This window comes from Lagenorhynchus albirostris, chromosome 3 (assembly GCF_949774975.1).
Source record: "Lagenorhynchus albirostris chromosome 3, mLagAlb1.1, whole genome shotgun sequence".
Classification (NCBI taxonomy): Eukaryota; Metazoa; Chordata; class Mammalia; order Artiodactyla; family Delphinidae; genus Lagenorhynchus; species Lagenorhynchus albirostris.
The window spans coordinates 164,207,007-164,225,613 of record NC_083097.1 but is presented as its reverse complement, the minus strand read 5'-3'; the positions used below and the strand labels follow the sequence as shown (position 1 = coordinate 164,225,613).

Here is an 18,607-nt window from a genome sequence, read left to right as displayed (position 1 = left end):
TTCCCATCCTCTTTAGTCCTGTCGAAATCTTCCCACTGTTGCTAGTTCCGGATGCCTTATGGAATTACAGCGCCCCAAAGATGTCCATGCCCTAATCGCCAGTGAGAATCAGGAATTAAGAATGCTACTCAGGGGGGCTTCCCTGGTGGCGCAGTGGTTGAGAGTCTGCCTGCCGATGCAGGGGATGCGGGTTCGTGCCCCGGTCCGGGAGGATCCCGCATGCCGCGGAGCGGCTGTGCCCGTGAGCCATGGCCGCTGGGCCTGCGCGTCCGGAGCCTGTGCTCCGCAACGGCAGAGGCCACAGTGGTGAGAGGCCCGCGTACCGCAAAAAAAAAAAAAAAAAAAAAAAAAAAGAATGCTACTCAGCTGACTTTAAGGTAGGGTGATTAGCACTTGCTTCAGCGGCACGTATACTAAAACTGGAAGGATACAGAGATTAGCATGTCCCCTGCACAAGGATGACGCGCAAATACGTGCATCATTCCATATTAAAAAAAAATGATAGGGAGATTATCTTGGTGGACTCAGTGTAACCACAAAGGTCCTTAAAAGTGGAACGGGGAGGGGACTTCCCTTGTGGCGCAGTGGTTAAGAATGTAGGGGACACAGGTTCGAGCCCTGGTCCGGGAAGATCCCACATGCCACGGAGCAACTAAGCCCGTGCGCCACAACTACTGAGCCCGTGCTCTAGAGCCTGCGAGCCACAACTACTGAAGCCCACGCACCTAGAGCCCGTGCTCCGCAACAAGAGAAGCCACCGCAATGAGAGGCCCGCGCACTGTAACGAAGAGTAGCCCCCGCTCGCCGCAACTAGAGAAAGCCCGCGTGCAGCAACAAAGACCCAATGCAGCCAAAAATAAATAAATTTATTTCTTTTTTAAAAAAGTGGAATGGGGAGGCAGAAAAAGAGGTCAGAGTGATGTGACAGAACTTGATTCATCTTTGCCATCTTTGAAGATGGAGGAAGGGGGCCATGCGCCAAGGCGCACAGGCAGCCCCTAGAAGCTGGAAACAGCAAGGAAATGGATCTTACCCAGAGCCTCCAGAAGGATCACAGCCCTGCCAATGCCTTGATTTTAGCACAGCGAGACCCATGTTAGACTTCTGACCGGCGGAAGTGTAAGGTAATGCATTTGTGTTGAAGCCACTAAGTTTGCGGTGATTTGTTACAGCAGCCACAGAAAATGAATCCACTCAACACACATCTGTTGGTTCTCCTGTCCCACTCACATCATTACATTTTGTTCAGTGAAACCCTTTGGAGTGGAATTCTGTTTGCCGCTAAGACCCAGCCAATCATGCTTCTGGGAGCTTACCCTATAGGTGGGATGCCCGTCTTCGTGGAAAATGGTGCGCAAAGGTATGTTTCGCTGCATTGCTTGTAAAATTAGAGACGGAAAAACTTGCAAGTGTTAAAAACGCTGGTGAAATAAATGCTGAGTTGTGCACATACTGGAGCTTTCTACCAGAGTAGAAAGAATGAGGAAGTGCTGATGAACTGATAAGGAAAAATCTGCAGGGCCACAAGGTTCAGTGAGAAACAGCAAAGACGCGCGTCGCTGACTGCAGTGTGTTAGCTCTGTGTGAAAAAGGAACGGAAGGGGTAAGATTACATTTGAACTTACAAAAAGAAACCCTGGAAGGAGTCACGAGACACCGTAGACAGTGGGCTCCCATGGCTGGGGGCAGGGAACAGCGTGGGTGGTGGGTGAGTAGAGAGAGAACCTACTCTATGTGTCTCTCTTAATAGCTGGTGTTTTAAATCCTAGCCGGTGTTAGGGTGAGGCAGGCGAGGCATGAAAGCAAAGAAGGCGCCAACTCAGTAATCGAGATAAATATTTTAATGTAATATTTTCCAAAAACACCATTAATGTGAAAAAAAACATGATGAACAAAACATTGAAATTTTAAGTCAAAAATCAGTAACAGGGCTTCCCTGGTGCCTCAGTGGTTAAGAATCCGCCTCCCAATGCAGAGAACACGGGTTCGAGCCCTCGTCCGGTAAGATCCCACATGCCGCGAAACAACTAAGCCCGTGCGCCACAACTACTAAGCCTGCACGCCACAACTACAGAAGTCCATGCACCTAGAGCCCGTGCTCCACAAGAAAAGCCAACGCAATGAGAAGCCCACGCACCGCAACGAAGAGTAGCCCCCGCTCGCTGCAACTAGAGAAAGCCCGGGCACAGCAACGAAGACCCAATGCAGCCAAAAATAAATAATTTTTTTAAAAAAATCAGTAACAGCGCTGAATTCTACTGAAGCCTGAGGTCAAACAAAATATCAGGAATATGGATTCTATCTTTGAAAGTTTTACAGTAAAGAATTAACAAGTTGACGATCCTGAGTGGATCCTGGATGGGTGGGGTTTATCCAGGGCCTTAGGAGGGCCCCCCATACCCCCCCCCCACCAGCCATTCTCATCTATATGAAAAGCATTAGGCAATGCCACTCAGGTTTGCAGCTCACTGTTGACCCCTGGTGGTGATCAGCTTGGACACAAAGGCATTTACTGAGGGCCAGGACCCCTTCGGGGCGCTGGGAATATTTTAGGACCAAGACTCAGTTTGTGCCGTGGTGGTGCTCACAGCATAAAGGAGACAGCAATACACACATCAGCAAAACCAGGCAGGTGAAGAAGCTGCGAGGCCAGATGTGATGGGTGACTCAAAAGGCGGGTCAAGGAGGACCTCTGGGAGGAGGTGGCAGAGCTCTGATTGGAGTGAGAAGCAGCTGCCAAGGGGTGGTGTCCCCCAGAAGAGGTGGGCAGTGGGCTTCACGACCCTTGGTATTTCATGTCTTAAAAGTTGATGTGTCCTCGTTTGTTATAGTATTCTTTAAGCCTTTCCTGTGGCCCGAATATTCCATTACCTTTTAAAGGAAAACTGCTTTCAAAAGATTACTTTTTCAAGGGAAGGGTGTTCAAGCAGAGGGATGGGCATGTGCCAAGGCCCAGATTTTGAGCACCTGGGTACCAGGCGCCATGCTTGCCTGTACATTATCTCACCTACACCTCATCGCAACCCTGGGAGGAGAGCATGAACATTACTCTCATTGTACAGAGGGGGACACTGAGGCTGAGGAAAGTGCCCAAGGTCACACTGATAAGAAAAACTTGAAAGTGCTTAAGGATCAGCAAGGAGGGAGTTGATGACAAGGGGAGGACATGAGACGAGGGCAGGGAGGTGACCAGGCAGATGGTGTAGGGCCTGGCGAACTGCAGGGAGGTCTTAGGCTTCTGCTCTGAGGGATGTGCCCTGACTCAGGTGTTCACAGGTGCCCACTGGCGGCTGCCTGCTGGGGTCCAGTGAGGGCAAGGAAGACAGGGAAGAGGCTGGAGTGGGCATGCAGGCCAGAGGTGACAGGGACCTGAACCAGGGTGGAGGACGAAGGGCAGTGGACAGACTCAAGATTTGTTTTGGAGGCAGAGCTGGCCATGTGGAAGGTGAGACACGGTGCAAGTTGATGCTCCTGAACGGACGCTGGGGGGTGGCTCAGAGGGATGAGATAATCCCAAGACTTACGGGGGGGGGGGGGAGTGAGAACCCTTGACACAAAGGTGTCCTGAGGAAGTGTTCCAGGCGGCGGAACGACACATTCCTGGAGAGCCTGGAGTGAGGACGGAGGACATTGCCCATTTGCTGCAGGGCAAAGCTGGGGGCATCACAAGCCCAGCCGCCAACACTGACCAGGGTTCCCTCCCACCCTGCAAGAGAAGAGCTGTGCCAGCCCTCCTGAGGTCTCGCGGAGCATCTGAAATCCTTTATTGGAAGATAATTGCTGTTTACTATGTAGGAGACTCAACAGCAGATGAACAGTGAAAACGGAGCCCACAGTGACTGGGGCAGGGCCCTCAGCTGGGGACCCCACCCATACCCTGTGGACCAGCCTGGCAACCTCTACCCCTCCCTGGACCCCCAAGCCTTTGGCATAATGCTGAAGTGGGGGAGCTGCAGGCAGTGAAGCCCCTTGACTCAAAGCAGACTTGGATGAGCGCTCAGGGAGTGGGGTCAGTGGAGGGGGGTGGGCAGGCCCCTCCGGGCTAGGTGTGGGAGCAGCCAAAGTGGAGGAAGCCAGGAGCTGGGGAGATGGTGTCTATTTTTGTTTTCTGAAAAGGGGCGCACAGGGGCCTGCAGGCAGTCGGGCAGCAGCTGAGGTGGGTTATGCGCTGACGTCTTTCTCGTCGCCCCGACTGGAGGCTTCCAGCAAGGGGTCCCCGGGACCCGCCTCCTCCTCTTCTTTGGCCTCACTGGACTTGGAGTTGGGGACCCAGAGGCCGGAGTCGATGCAGCGCTGCATGTGGTACTTCGCGTCCTGCAGGGAGAAGGGTGGGTTGGTGAGGCTGGGCTGCCATCTTCTGGTGGCCCGCCTGTCCCCCGCACATCCTCGAGCCTGCTTCCTGCTCTTTCTAGATTACAGCTTTACCAAAGAACTGCGCGCAATGATGGAAATGGCCTGTAATCTGTGCCGTACAATATGGTAGCCACCAGCCACGTGTGGCTACCGAGTACTTCAAATGTGGCTGGTGCAGGGGAACTTTAAAGCTCACTTAACTTTAATTCAAGTTTAAACAGTGTAGTCTAGAACAAGGGTGAGCAAACTTTTTTGTAAAGGGCCAGACAGTAAATATCGTTGGCTTGCGGGCCCTATGGTCTCTGTCAAAACCTCTCAACCCATCATGCCTCAACTTTATGGTTGTAGCACAAAACCAGCCACAGACAAGATGAAAATAAACCAGCCTGGCTGCTGCATTCCAATCAAGTTTTATGTAGAGACAGGCAATGAGCCTGCAAGCCATAGGCGGAAGACCCTTGGTCTAGATGTTCATTCCCACAGAAGCATCTAGAAACCCTGGGCCAGGTCTTGCGACTAGACTTTTTACAGATGAGGAAAGCAGTGTGGCCAACGGGGTGAGACAGGCAGCAGGAATGGGGTCAAACCGAGGTCTATCAAGACTCAAAGTATTTATCTACCAGCGCGGTGACTGCTCGAAACAGCTGCTGTTTTTGCCAGCACCTACTACGGGCTCAGCCCTCCCCATGGATTTCGTGAGTTAATATCGAGAGAAAGTGATTTGATGAGGTAACTGAGGCTGGAAAGGGACCCCCTCCTTGGGCCACTCTGAGCTGCTGGCAAAGGTGGGGTCAGCTGGTGTGCTCATCAACAGCCCGCAGGGACAGGGACACTCAATCTGGACGCCGGGCACACAGTAGGTGCTCAATAAATGTAAGTGGGCAGGTGGCACAAAGCCTGGCTGCCTCGTGTGCTGGCCACACGGTGACAAAACGTCCCTTGTTCCTTTGAGAAGCCCAGGAGGGACACTTCTACCAATGCTGTGGGCAGCAGAGCTGGAGGGGGCGGGGGAGACACATCGCTCGCCCAGGTGGGCTTGGGCGCAGTTACTCACGGTGGGGTCCATCTTGCTGATGGCATCTTGGAGCATCTGCACATCCTTCACGTCAAAGCATTTCTGGAGTTCCTGTGGGTGCAGAGGGGTGGGGTCAGGGCCTGGGTCCCAGGGAGCCTGGGGACCCCACTGGCTGCCTGCCTGCTGCCCGCCAGGGCCCAGGGAGCCGCACCTCAGGGAGGGACTCGTAGACCTCGACGGGGTCCAGACCGCCGGGGCCAAGCCGCTTCCTGCGCTCCTCCTCCTCGTACTCCTTCATGGCCTTCTCGATGCGCAGCTTGGCCCGGCCCCGCACGCGGTCTTTGAAGGCCTCCAGCTCGTCGTTGAAGCCCTCCATGTACTGACGGTCAGCAGTCTGTGGGGGGCAGGGGCGTGCACAGGATTGAACTGGGGGAGCCAAGACCGCCCCACTGCAGGTCCTCAGAGACGCCCCAGGGCTCCCTGCATCTGCTCCTGAACTGACTGACCGGCACCCTGGGCCTCAGGGCTCTCCTCTGCCTCCTCTGAGCTCGACTTTACACCTCTGTGCTCACGACCCCCTGCCCGCACAAGCCCCTGAACCTCAGACTCGTGACACCCACCTCCTCTGGGTCCTCCTGTGGAGTTTAGCGGGCATCTCAAATGCAACACAGCCACCCCGGAGCTCCCGGTCACACCCCTTAGTCTGTCCTGCAGCTCCCCCAGCTCAGCAGGGATAGCTTTGCTCTTCAGGTGCTCAGGTAAGAAACCCACAGGCATCCTTGACTCTGGCCCTCACCCCAGCTTAGGACTTTCAGCACATCGTGCCGGCTCGGCTTTCCAAATCTGCCCAGGAGCCGACCACTCGTCAGCTCCTCCGTGGCCCAGCCCTCTCCTGACTGAGGAGAGGACTGATCACAGGGGCTTGAGTCCAAGTAAACCCATGTCTGTCTCCCCCAGTGGACCGCAGGCTGGTTCCCTGAGGAGGACCACCCTCCACTCTGCCCTGGCCACTCCGGCCCCTCCCTACCTTGATCTTGGTGAAGAACTGCCGGAAGCAGGCACGGGGGTCCACCTTCAGGCTCTTGGCCAGCTCCAGGATGAACTGCATGACGATGGTCTGGTGGGCCACCTGCTCCATCAGCGCACATTTCTGCCAGGGGAAAACAAGCACGGCGTCACCAAGTGGCGGACCCAGGGCACAGCCGAAATTTCCCCAGCCCTGAGGGCGGGCTCCACATACCTCCTCCACCTCTAGGTCAATGCACCAGATGACCAGGTAGTTGGCGGTCTCCTCACACACCAGGTGGACGTTGTCCGACAGGTACTTCTGGCTGTCATCCCAGCGGCGGAGCATGCCTGCGGGAAGGTGTTGGCAAGGTGTTGGAAGGGCCCTGGAGGCAGAGGCTAGCCCCTTGTCACATGCACCGCCCACCGGGCCCCCACCTGGGCCCAACTTACCGAAGTGCTTGATCTGTTTCTCATACTTCTCCACGAAGGTTTTGTGTTTCTGTTCCCTCACCTCCTCCGACTCCTCCTCCGCCCGCTCAGGCTTGGTATTGACCATGCTCTGTGGTGGGGTGAGAAGGGGAGTGGGCTGGGGCGAGGCTGTGCGGCGCCTCAAGCGTGGCCGGGTGGGCCGCGGCCGCAGCGCCCATCCCATCCAGGGTGGAGGTGGTGACGGCGCCATGAACATCAGCGTGGCGGGAGCGTGGGCGTGGCAGGTGTGGCCTCGGACTAGGGCCTTCGGGCAGATCAGAGGGGGGGTACCGGTGGGGTGCCGCACCTGCCTGGGCCCCCACACATGATCCCCTCACCCGCCACCTCCATCCACCCGTCCCTGGACCTGAGCAGTCCCCTCGGCCACACCTGCCACCGTCTGCCGAGCGCGCCCGGCCCTCGCACACCTTGCTGAAGCCGTCCTTGCTGAGCGTGTCCACGTTCCAGGGCATGCTCTTCTCCTTCTTGCGCATCTCCTCCAGCTTCTGCTCCCAGCTCCGCTCCTCCTTGCGCAGCTGCTGTGCCTCGGCCTGCAGCCGCTCCAGCTCGGCCCTGCTGCCCTCGCCCTCGGCCACCTCCAGATCCTTCAGCTTCCGCTGGCACTCGGCCACCTTGCGCTTGCACTCGCGACAGCCCCTGTCCAGCTCCTCCTTTTCTTTCTGGAACTGCTCCATGCGCTCCACCCGGGCCTGTGGGACAGGCACGGCCCATCACTCTGCGGAACGGCTTGTCCCTTGACCCCAGCCCCAGGCCCAGGACCCCAACAGCTGCACCTGGAATGACCCCGGAGAATGTCAGCACCAACCTCCGTGTGCTGGACTCCCAGCTCCCGCTCTCGCTCCTACAGGTGCACCTGAGCCAGGGCGGGTCCCTCTTCTGCTCAGAACCCTCTACGGCTGCCACCTCACTTGGAGCAAAAACCTAAGTCCTCCCTGTGACCCGCAGGGCCGTGCGCAATCTGTCTCGTGCCCTCCATGGCCTCACCTCTTCCTGCTCACCCCCCCCCTCCAGCCACACTGGCTGCCTCACCTTTTCTCGAACCCACTTCAAACCTCAGGGCCTTTGCACTGGCTGTTCCCTTGGCCTGGAATGTTCTCTCCCCAGATACCCCCCACCCCGGCATCCTTAACATCTTCTTTTTAAAAATATATATATTATTTATGTATTCGTTGGCCGCGCCCTGCAGCATGCGAGATTGCGGTTCCCTGATCAGGGGTTGAACCTGTGCCCGCTGCATTGGGAGTGTAGAGTCTTAACCACTGGGCCACCAGGGAAGTCCCCCTTATCATCTTCAAATGTCCCTTACAGGGAATTCCCTGGTGGTCCAGTAGTTAAGACTTCGTGCTTTCACTGCCGAGGGCCCGGGTTCAATCCCTGGTTGGGGAACTAAGATCCCACAAGCTGCGCAGTGCGGCAAAAAAAAAAAAAAAAAAAAAGTCCCTTACAGATGAGGCCTTCCTTGACCACCCGGCTGAAGGTCTCAACCTCCCCCTACCCTGCTCTGCTTGATCTTCCTCCTCAGCACTTGTCACCCGACAACAGCCTGTGACAATTATTTATCATGTTTCGGGCACTGTCCTCCTCCAAGGATACTGGCTCCACAAAGGTGTTGTGCCTCCAGAGCTGGGCCTGACACACAGTACGGACTCAGGAAAGCCTTGTTGGATGTAATAAAGTAATAAGATGCTGGATAGAGGCCTCACCCCTCCCCAGGGTCTCAGGTTCCCCCTCCTCCCTGGAGCCACCCTCAGTAACACTCAGGCACCCTCCTGCGCCCACCATGCCCCTCAAGCCACCGCTGCTTGGGTGTCCCACAGGCACCTCCAATTCTGTGCCCCAAACTGAACTCCCCACCGGAGCCCCCCAGACCTGTTTTTCTGCTGTGTCCTCCCTCGGCAAAGAGCCTGCCCCTGCCTCCTGTCCCAAGCTGAGGCCTGTTGTGAGCCCTGTCCCTCCCTCTCTGCCACCAAATCCTGACACTATTTTTTTTTGTTTTTTTTTTTTGGCCACGCTGCGTGGCTTGTGGGATCACAGTTCCCCCACCAGGGATTGAACCCAGGGCACGGCAGTGAAGGCCTAGAATCCTAACCACTAGGCTACCAGGAAACTCCCCTGACACTTTTCATTTCCAGTTGTTTCTCCAATTTGCTCCACCCCGGGTGCTGCACCTGGATCTGCAGAGGCCCGCTCAGCTCTGTCTCCAGGCCAGCAGGCCCTCCTGAGCCCAGCCTAGTGCCCACCAGCCTCCTGTCCCCCCCTACCCTAGACGCCACTCCTCAGACCTCCTCTTCCACTGCACCCCATCTCCTCAGTCCCCCATCCCGACCCCTATCAGATCACTGGGCCCTGTCACTCTCCAACCCTGCTTGGCTCCCAGCAGTGCCTGCTCAACCCAGACCAATGACTGAACCCTGAGAGGTGTCACCATCTTCCATTGCTGTCGCCCCAATCCAGGCTCGGAACCTGCCACAGGAGTCTTTGAAATGTACCTGTCTGACCACAGCCCTCCCTGCTACCTCAGACTGGAGTGTCTGGGTTCAGAGGGGACCCCAGACCCCTGCCCCACGCTGGCCAGATGGCCAAGGCTCCTTGGGGGGCTGGGTCGCAGGCCGATGCCGGCCCCTGTGGTTGATGCTAGCCCTGAATGGACCAGCTCTCTCCTGACTCTTAGCGTCTGCACATGCTGTTCCTCCCACCTGGAACTCTCTTCCCCTTACTCCATCTGCTTTGTCCCCAAGTCTCAGCTTCGACAAAGCCTTCCCCAAGTGCCCGACCCCCAGAGTCACTGAGCCCCAAAGGCCCCTCTGTGATCATCAGATGACGTGATGAGATGCTAGTGGAAGGCCTTGGGGCACCAGACCTGGGGTCATATCTTACAGCCACCATGTAATGGCCGGGTGTCCCTGGGCCAATCCCCTAACTTCAGTTTCCTCATCTGTCAGATGCAGACAATAGTGCCAAGGTTGCACTGGGAAAAGCAAAAAAGGTTATAAAAGTAGACAGTCCAGAGCCGTGCTGGGTGCTCAGTCAGCACCATTCCCACGTTGGCTACTGTCATTACTGTCTGTCCAAGGGGACAATCTGTCTCTCTCTGGGGACTGTACTGGGGCTCAAACAAGAAAATGTACTTCAAGTGCTTAGCTCGATATCCAGTAAATGCTTATAACTGGTAACTGGGAGCAGTTGTTACTGTATCATCAGAGCAGCCCAGCTCCACCACTTACTGGTGATGTGACCTTGGCCAAGTCTCATATCTCTCCCTGCCTTGGTGTCCCCCTCTATGAAATGGGGTCTCACAGGGTTGTTTTGAGGACTAAATGAGTTACTCCCAGGAAACTGCCTGCAACACAGCATTCAGTATACGTGTCCTCAACTGTCATCACCGCCGTCATGGCCACGGCCACGGCCACGGCCACCAGAATGGTCCGCTAACTTGCTTCTGTGCTTTATTAGAGGCCCTAGCACAGGGCCAGGAAGACGGTGGGTGAGAAGCGGGAGACCTGAATCCTTCTCTAACGCCCCACAGGACCGACATGGCCAACCCTGAGCCTCACTTTTCCCACTCGGATGAGGCCCTCGCCTTGCGGAGGACACATTGTGGCCTCTGCCACCTCTCTTTTTCCACGATGGGACTGTGTCACCTGGAGCCTTCCTGCTGCCTTATGGCATTATAGCTGGCCTTGGGTGGCGGCAGGAATCTACCACACTGCTGGTTTCTGCTGGACGGCCATCAAAATCTTCCCGGCATCCTCTGAGCAGCCGCCAGGGAGGCCAAAGCTAAATAAAGGCCTCCTGGAGCTGCTGGGGGCGGCAGCCTGCCCGGCCTGAGCTTTACGCCTCCGGGAGGGGCTGTAGCAGGCTGGGAAGGGCAGAAGCCTTGGCAGCGAGAAGGGGCCACAGGTATCACTGCCCTCCTTACAGACAGGGGACCCAAGGCTCACAGAACCTGGATACCACACAGCTCACTGGGAGGAGCCACAAGAAACTAGTACTGGTGGCTGTTTCTGGGCAAGGGAGCCAGGGAGCTGGAGCTGGAGCCGGGAAGACTCGCTGGTCCCCTTCTGGAACCTTTGGATTATTTTTTTACCATGAGCGTGAATTACATGAGTAATAATAATGATAGTGGCTAAAGTTTCTACACAGTTTATTACATGCCAGGTGCTGTCCTGAGAGCATTACATACATTAAATACATAAGGCAACCCTCACAACAACCCTATGAGGTAGATACTGATAAGATCCCCAGCTGGAGAAATTGAGGCACAGAGAGATCAACACTCACTGGGGGCAATGCAGCAGGTCAGTGATTCAGCAGGAGCCAGCATCTGAACCTGGGTGGGCAGGCCTGTGCTCAGAAGCACACCAGGCTACCTTTTCTCTAATCCCCCTTTCCCCTCTGGTCCTGCTTACTCCCTCCCGGGCCCTGAGCCAAGTTCTTTTCAGATCTCATTTCATGTCATCCTTACGATGGTCTCATGGAGGCGGGGTCTCGCTCCCCCTAAAGCAGCAATGGCCCTGTGGCAGGGCTGGGATGAGAACCCAGGCTTGGTGGCCGCTGAACCGGGTGCTGGAGACACCAGGCTCCCTGCCTCCACTCCAGCACTGGGGCTCCCAGTGGCAGGCCAGGAAAAGGTTTTGTGCCAAGAGGGAGAAGGGTGTGGTGGGAGGAGGATGCTGCAGGAGAGGGGACATCAGCCTCCCAACTCAGCAGGACCAAACCGTCCTCCCCACAGTGATATAGATTAACTATGTTACAGAAATAGGTGTTCCCAAGAATTGCCTTGAGAGCTTGCAGAGATCTTCAATATTTCATAATAAAATGTTACACGTGTCAAGAAAGAGAAGTGCTAGAACTTTCTCCTTACACTCCAGGGGCCCACCCGGCAGACACTACCCAGGAGGCTGCTGCTTTAAGGAATGGGTTGGAACTGGGACTGGAAACCAGATGTAGGGACTAATGCTGGGTCTTGGCAGGATGGGGAAGGGCCCTTCTAGAAGCTTCTAGATAAACGACTGGGAGCTGATATATGGGAAGGTGGGGTGAGGAATTCCTAACTGGAAGATTCTGAGAGACATATGCCCTCAGTCTGAGAGTGTAACAAGCATAGGAATGTGGGTGCAGGAGCTCTGATTTGGTGGAGCAGATTAAAACATTAGGTCTCATGAGAGCCATTCTGTTGGCCTGAGAGCGCTGCTGGTCAGGGAGAGGGGTGAGAGAACACACAGACTTGGGATTCTGGGGTCTGGATTTGGGGGAAAATAAGTAAAAGAAGGGGCAGGGAATTTGGAATTAGACTGGGAGGGTTCCTGGTAAAAGCAGGGTCAGTGTGGGTGTCTGAGAACAGCAGACCAAACTGGGGTCAGAAGGAAGCTGGGGTGGGTTTAGGTCCTGGACTTGGGTTTGAATGAGGCATTCCAATGCTGGCGGAAGTTCCTACAGGAAGCCTGTCTCGGGGGTGGGCGGTGACTGGGCCTGCAGTACCAAGTAGGGGCAGGGGCTCTGGCTGGGCAGGACGCCACGTGGGTAGGGTTTCCTGATGCAATAGGAAATTGGGTCTACAGTGCATGAGGCTGAAGGAGAGCAGCCGGAATTGGATGCTCCATCAGGGCGGAGCTGGTGGTTCAGTCTGAAGGGGAACCAGGTTTCAAAATTCCAGTCCTAGATGGGACTGAGGGTCCTGGTGGGGCACCGGTCTACGTTCTAGGGAAGGGGTCCTGGGTGTGGGCTGGAGTCCCAGGCCAGGAACAGAAATCTCGGGGGAGGACAGAACTCCTTGCTCTATTGAGAGGAGCAGAACCTCTAGATCTAAATGTGAATCACCGTCAAGATTCCGAAAGGCAGGTCACAAACTAGACTTAAAGTATTGGGAACTCTGGGGGTTGGAGGGGCCAATGGGACATCCAAGATCATAAGTGGGTACCCGAAAGGTTCAGGGTGCAGATTCTGAGGTAGAATTCTGGGTGTAAGTGGAAGGTCCCAAATGGATTGGGGGGGCACGTCCAAAGCTTGTCTTGGTAGTCTAAACTGTGAAGAAGGTGCCCTAGGGGTCAACTGGGAGTTCCAAGAAGAAATTGGAAGGGGAGGGGGGAGGGGGGAGGGCCCAGGATCGCGGGCAAGGAACTCAAGGGTCTCGGCAATTCTGTTGCCCCGGAGTTGAATCAAGGAACCCCGGGCGATTCTGAAAGTCCAGACTGTAGGGTGGGAAACCCAGGTGTCAATGGCTGGGCCCCCAGCAGTATCAGGAGTCAGAACTCTGAAGCGGAGTCCCGAGAGTGGGGGAAGGCGCTGGGCGCGCGCGCTCTACCTGGTGCCGCCAGCGGAAGAGGCTGGCTGTGTCGATGTTGGGGTGCGTCTCGTCTTCATCGTCAGACACCTCGATGTGGTCCCACACGCTGTAGTCCACCATCTTGCCTCCGCGGCCCAGCCCGCTCCGGCTCTGGCAGCAGCAGCAGCGGCGGCGGCGGCGGCAGCGGCGGCTACGGCGGTAGCACCACACAGACTCTGCCCGCAGAGCCCCGCCCCTTCCGTTTCCGCCCGGACGCGGGCGCCCCCGCCCGCGCGTGACGTCACATCCCTAGTAACCGCGGCAGCGGCACTGGCGACCGAGGTCTTAAAGACCCCTGCGCACGTGTTCCGCCTCCCCGAAGTCTTCGCCGAGACCTCACCCCATCGGGCTTGGGGCCTCCGCTAGGCACCTCCTAGGGGTATACGGGTGGCTTCTCCAACCTTGAGCTCCCCTTCTCTCCCGGTGCCCCACGGTGGGCGTTTACGGCGTCCGTGAGGGGGGCAGTTGGCGAGACTGAGGGAGAGGATTGTCCCCTTAGCCACACCGCAGTGACGTCAGACCGAGCCCACTGCTGGGGCCGGGCCTCGGCGAGAAGACCTCGCTCCCGCCCCTTGTGAAGAGGAACTTAACTTTGTGCCTGATAGGAACGGACATTCCCAGTCCGAGGGGTACAGGGCCCTGCCCTGGGAGGGTCTAAGTAAAGGAAGGATATGGCCCTGCCCTTGAGGAGTCGGAGGTGGGCGCGATGTAGCCCTGCCTTAATGGCTGGTGTTTCCCCGGCTCGGATCACAGCCTACCCCTCGCGTCCGTATCTTCTGCCTCTTTAGCGGTGATTCGCGCATACACGCCCCCTCTGGAATCACCCGGACCACACTAACTGGCCTCGGGAGCCTGTCCACTGCGTCCCCCCGTGCAGCCGCTGGGTGTCGCTAGTGTCTAACTAGCGGCCCGTGCTCTTGGCCTCGCGCCGGGTGGGGGTGGGGGTGGGGGTGGATCTTGGCAGTGAGCACGGCGGGGGGTCTTGACCCGTTGAAGTACTCTAGGACTGCTCGCAGCGCCCGCCCCCTTCCTCGTCCCGGGCGCTAAGGACTCCATTACGCTGAGCTTGGGCGACCCCAGCCACACATTTTCATACATCCCTATCCACGCTGTGACACCGGGATAAAAGGCTTCGTTGCAGCCTAGGGCAAGGATTATCTCAGATTAAAGGGCGCTGGGGGGACAGGGTGGACTGCAGGAGCTTCAACCGGGAGGCTCCTGGTGAAGGGAGCCTCTTCCAAACTCCCCCAGAGCGGGCGTTGGAGGGAGGGGGTGGAGCGACTGGAGTAAAGGTCTCTAAAAGGGTGCGGGTGTGGGGGATTCCCCTGCCCACGGAAGGGGAGGGGCCATTCGGACAAAAGCTCCCGCCTGCTGCCGCCCCTCCCCCTCGCGCTCCATTCAAACCCGCGAGTAGTCGGGCGGGGGCGGGGGAGTCCCCCTCTCCTCCTCCTCCCCCTCCAGCCCCGGCAGTCCAGCATCACAGCGGCAGTCAAGTCCCGGGCACGCGCGCGCAAGGACCCACACCTCGGCGGGTCTCACAATCTCTCTCTCTCTCTCTCTCTCTGTCTCTCTCTCTCCTCTCTCTCGCGCGCACACACACACACACACACACACACACACACACGCGCACCAGCAACAAACGGTCTGGACACCCCCGTCCCCTACCGCCCCTCAGGCCAGAGAGGGCGGGGCATCCCCTGCCCAGCCCCCCTGCAAGGTAAGCTTTGGACCACAAGCTGCGGTGGCGAGGGGGACCAGGCGCCGGGAGGGAGGGGGTCTGGACGGGGGGGGCTTCCCTCGCCCCCCAAGAAAGTCAGGGGCTCCCTGTACGCCCTTTGAGGGCTTCAGGCCGGCCTCCAGGCTGAGGGTATGTAGGGAGGACCCCGGATGCCGGATTCCCGGGTAGGCGCGAGGGTCTCTACCTGGCTTCGGAGACCGGAGCTGCCTGGCCCCAGCGAAACAGGGTCCCAGGAGCCCCAGCTCCCAGAATTGGGGACAGGGCGCCGGAAGCTCCCCGATCAGCGCCAAGCATTTACTAATCTCCTGACAACACAGCATCTCCAGCCTGGGGGACTGAGAGACCCCTGAGTTGCTTTGCACTGCCCCTCGGACTCCCAACCGCCCTCCCCCCATCAGCGCACCCCCTGCTGGGCGTCTTGTACCTGTGGGGTGGGGGTGGGGGACTGGGAATGCTCCTCCAGGCTCCCAAGCTTCCTCTGCTGCATCCCATAGCCACACACTGCTTAGCTGCGGCTGTGGGACTGGGCAAACGGCTTTGCCTTCCTGAGCCTCAATTTCCTCATCTGCAAAGTGGGTAATGACACACCCAGCATTCGGGGAGGTCATGCATGCGAGTCTGCCATTACGCCATCATTTATTTTACAGCTCATTTCACACATATTTCCCAAGAGCCTACTGTGTGCAGACAGCCTGTGACCAGGCTGTCAGGCTACAGCAACCAACAAGACCAGCTGGGTCCCTGCTCTGCTGACCCTGGACACTGGTGAGGGAGCAAGATCAGTGTGTAAACAGAGAAATATCCACGGTGATTTCAGACTGTGAAGACTAAAATTTCACGAGGCATAGAGAGTGACTGCAGGGAAGGATGTTCAAGATTAAATGAGATTTACGGTTTGTATCTGCCTTCCTGGTTCACTTTCAGCTCCATGAGGGGAGGGCCAGGTCTAGAAGAGTGGTTGGTACACAATAGGTGCTCAATAAATGTTGAATGAGTTAAAGAGGGGATTAGATTAAGACTATTTTCATAGCACTTTAGATCAGGTAGGAGGCTTATCACGAACCAATCCATCCTCTCTCCTATTTTACGGATGAGGCGAGTGAGTCTCTAAGGCCCAGAAAAGGGAAAGATGTCGTCAAAGGCAATAAGGGAGTTGACGCGGTGTCATCATTCCCACACAGGTGAGGGTGGCTGAAGGAATGGTTTTGAACAGCGGGGAATGGAAGAGAGTAGAGACCAGACTTGAGCACAGGTCCCTCCAGGAACCCATGACACCCAGCCAGTGCCCATCTCTCTCCCCATACCACACAGACACAGCCCTGCATTCATCCATTCAACAAGTATTTACTCAATGCCTACTATGTGCTAGGTGCTCAGGACACAACAGCAAACAGAAGAAAACCCCCTACGCCCATGGAGCTGATATTAAGTAGAGAAAACAGAGAAGAAACAACATAAACTAACGAATAAATATATAACAACAAACTGTGATTAGGACGGTGATAGAAATAGCTTGTGACGAGAGAGAAAAATGGAGGGGTCTACTTTGGGTTGGGTATCCAGGAAGACCTCTCAGAGGAGTTTCATTACTCTTCAAACACACACACACACACAAACTTTGATCCAGACAAACGTAATCACATACCACATACAGGCTGGAGCCTGAGAACCTTAATAGTGTGCCTGAGGCCCCATAGCTACTGGGTGGCCATGCAGAGATTTGAACCCAGAATCCACATTTCTAACCAGTGTACTTCCTGCTGCACCCACATGCATGTACCCTCCCCGCCTCCACACACACACATACTCAGAGTCACACAGAGACACAGCCAGCCTCATGCCCACATAGACTGATATGGTGTCACTTTGTCACATACACTCCTGTAGGTATGGTCTAGTCTCAACTACACAACACTCAGACTCCCAGAGAGTTCCACCTGTCCAGTTGCATGTGGACAGCTGTGTACAAAGTCTCACTTTCACACAGGTGCACGCGCACGCGCGCGCACACACACACACACACACACACACACACACACACACACACACACGCATGCCCCGTGGGGAGAGGGGCTGAGAGTCCTTCCCAGCTCCAGGTCATGGAGCTTGGGTAGTCATTGTACCTCCTCAGGCCTGAATGATCTGGGGCAAGCTGTGGACAAGCGTATTCATCCTCATTTCCATGCCTCTTTGGCTGCCCATCACCCTGTCCTTCTGAAGGCAGTGGAGGTTGGGTGAAGCCAGTGCTCCTCTGTCAGGCCAGGCCAGGGACGCTGACAAGCTGGATGGGGGAAGAGGCCTCTTCTCAGCCTGAGCCTGGTGCCTGCTCTGCCATCTGGAACCCCTCGCCAGCTGGCTGCTGCGCAGGGGAGGGGAAGGCAGGCTTAGCGGCTCCCGTCCACCTGGGCACTCAGGCCAGTTTCTGAGGCCCTGTGTCCCATGCCCAGGTTTCTGCCAGAGATGATTTCTGCAAATGTGCACAGGTGTCCAGACAGTGGTGGCATGTGTGTCTCTACCTCTCTCCCCTGGCCTCCTTCCTTCCTTCCACAAATCCCTGAGCATCTACAATGAGTTGTTATGGGCGCTGAGGGTACAGCCAGGACCGGCTAAAGAATTCTGCAGAGCCCAGGACCAGATGAAAATGCAAGGCCCCTGTTTAAAATTATTAAGAATTTCAAGACCACAACAGCAGTGCATTAAACCTTCTAAGCATGGGGCTCAGTGGGACTGCTTAGGTCACGTGTACATGAAGTTGGCCCTAGATCAAGACAGAAAAATCCCCTGCCCTCATGGAACTAAGGGGTGGGGGCAAGCAGAAACATAAACATGATACCTCAGGGGTGATAAGTGCTGAGAACAGAAGTAAAGATGAGTGAGAAACAGAGGGTGATGGGGTTGGGGGAGGCATCCATGCCAGGGAAGGCCTCTAAAAGGAGGTGACTTTGAGCAGAGAGGTGAAGGAGGTGAAGGAGTCAAGTGGATTTATTCATTCACTCAAGAGACATTTGTTGAGTACCTACTGTATACCAGTGTTGTCCTAGGTCCTGGAGATCCAGCAGGGGACAAAACAGACCAACATCCTGACCTCATGTCCTAATCAAAGGACAGGCAATAATAAAATAGGTAAATTATATATCTTGTTAGAATGTTGTAAGTCTAAAACAAACAAAAGGAAAGCAGAGCCAGGGAGATCGGGGGTGGGAGGAGCGCAAGATATCTGAGGCTGGTTTTCCAGGGGAGGGAAAAGCAAGTGCAAAGTCCCTGAGGTCTAAATATGCTTGAAGTGTTTGAGGAACAGCGAGGAGGCCAGCGGGATGAGCGGAGAGGACGGGAGGAATTGAGGTCTCTGTGAATGTGTAGCTGTCTCCCATGTATGTCCACAGCGCCACTGAGTCAACAACAGTGATAATTGTTAGTATTATTAAGATAGTGGCTACTGTTTCATGAGCACCTACTATGAACCAGGCACTGTGCTCAGAACCTTACATGCATTATTTCATTTCATCCTCACAACAACCTCCTCAGATAGGTATGAATATTATCCCCATTTTACAGGAAACTGAAGCTCAAAGAGGCTGGGCAACTTGCCCCCAAATATACAGCTAATAAGTGGCACAGTTAGGATTTGAATGCATGTCTGTCAATGTAATACTGGAGCCTAAGCATGGTCCTTACTACA

At 55.8% G+C, this 18,607-nt stretch overlaps 1 protein-coding gene and 1 pseudogene across 1 annotated transcript; one reads left to right on the top strand and one right to left on the bottom strand.

Annotated features, from left to right (window-relative positions):
• Positions 1-393: 393 nt before the first annotated feature.
• On the top strand, positions 394-493 carry LOC132518909 (U6 spliceosomal RNA; annotated as a pseudogene).
• Positions 494-3,735: 3,242 nt separating this feature from the next.
• On the bottom strand, positions 3,736-13,388 carry CDC37 (cell division cycle 37, HSP90 cochaperone). The gene is made up of 8 exons (XM_060145203.1): positions 13,170-13,388; positions 7,273-7,554; positions 6,827-6,935; positions 6,609-6,724; positions 6,396-6,518; positions 5,580-5,762; positions 5,408-5,479; positions 3,736-4,314 (listed from the first exon to the last, which is right to left on the bottom strand). Exons 1-8 carry the CDS (start codon positions 13,269-13,271, stop codon positions 4,162-4,164), a joined length of 1,140 nt encoding a protein of 379 aa, XP_060001186.1. The 5' UTR covers positions 13,272-13,388; the 3' UTR covers positions 3,736-4,161.
• Positions 13,389-18,607: the final 5,219 nt, after the last annotated feature.

Bases quoted from the DNA above. Each gene is read 5' to 3' on its own strand.
- CDC37 (XM_060145203.1), bottom strand. From the start codon at position 13,271: ATGGTGGACTACAGCGTGTGGGACCACATCGAGGTGTCTGACGATGAA. The intron at 7,555-13,169 runs GTAGAGCGCGCG...CCTGTCCCACAG, and splicing joins TCTTCCGCTGGCGGCACCAG to GCCCGGGTGGAGCGCATGGA. The intron at 5,480-5,579 runs GTGCGGCTCCCT...CTGCACCCACAG, and splicing joins TCTACGAGTCCCTCCCTGAG to GAACTCCAGAAATGCTTTGA.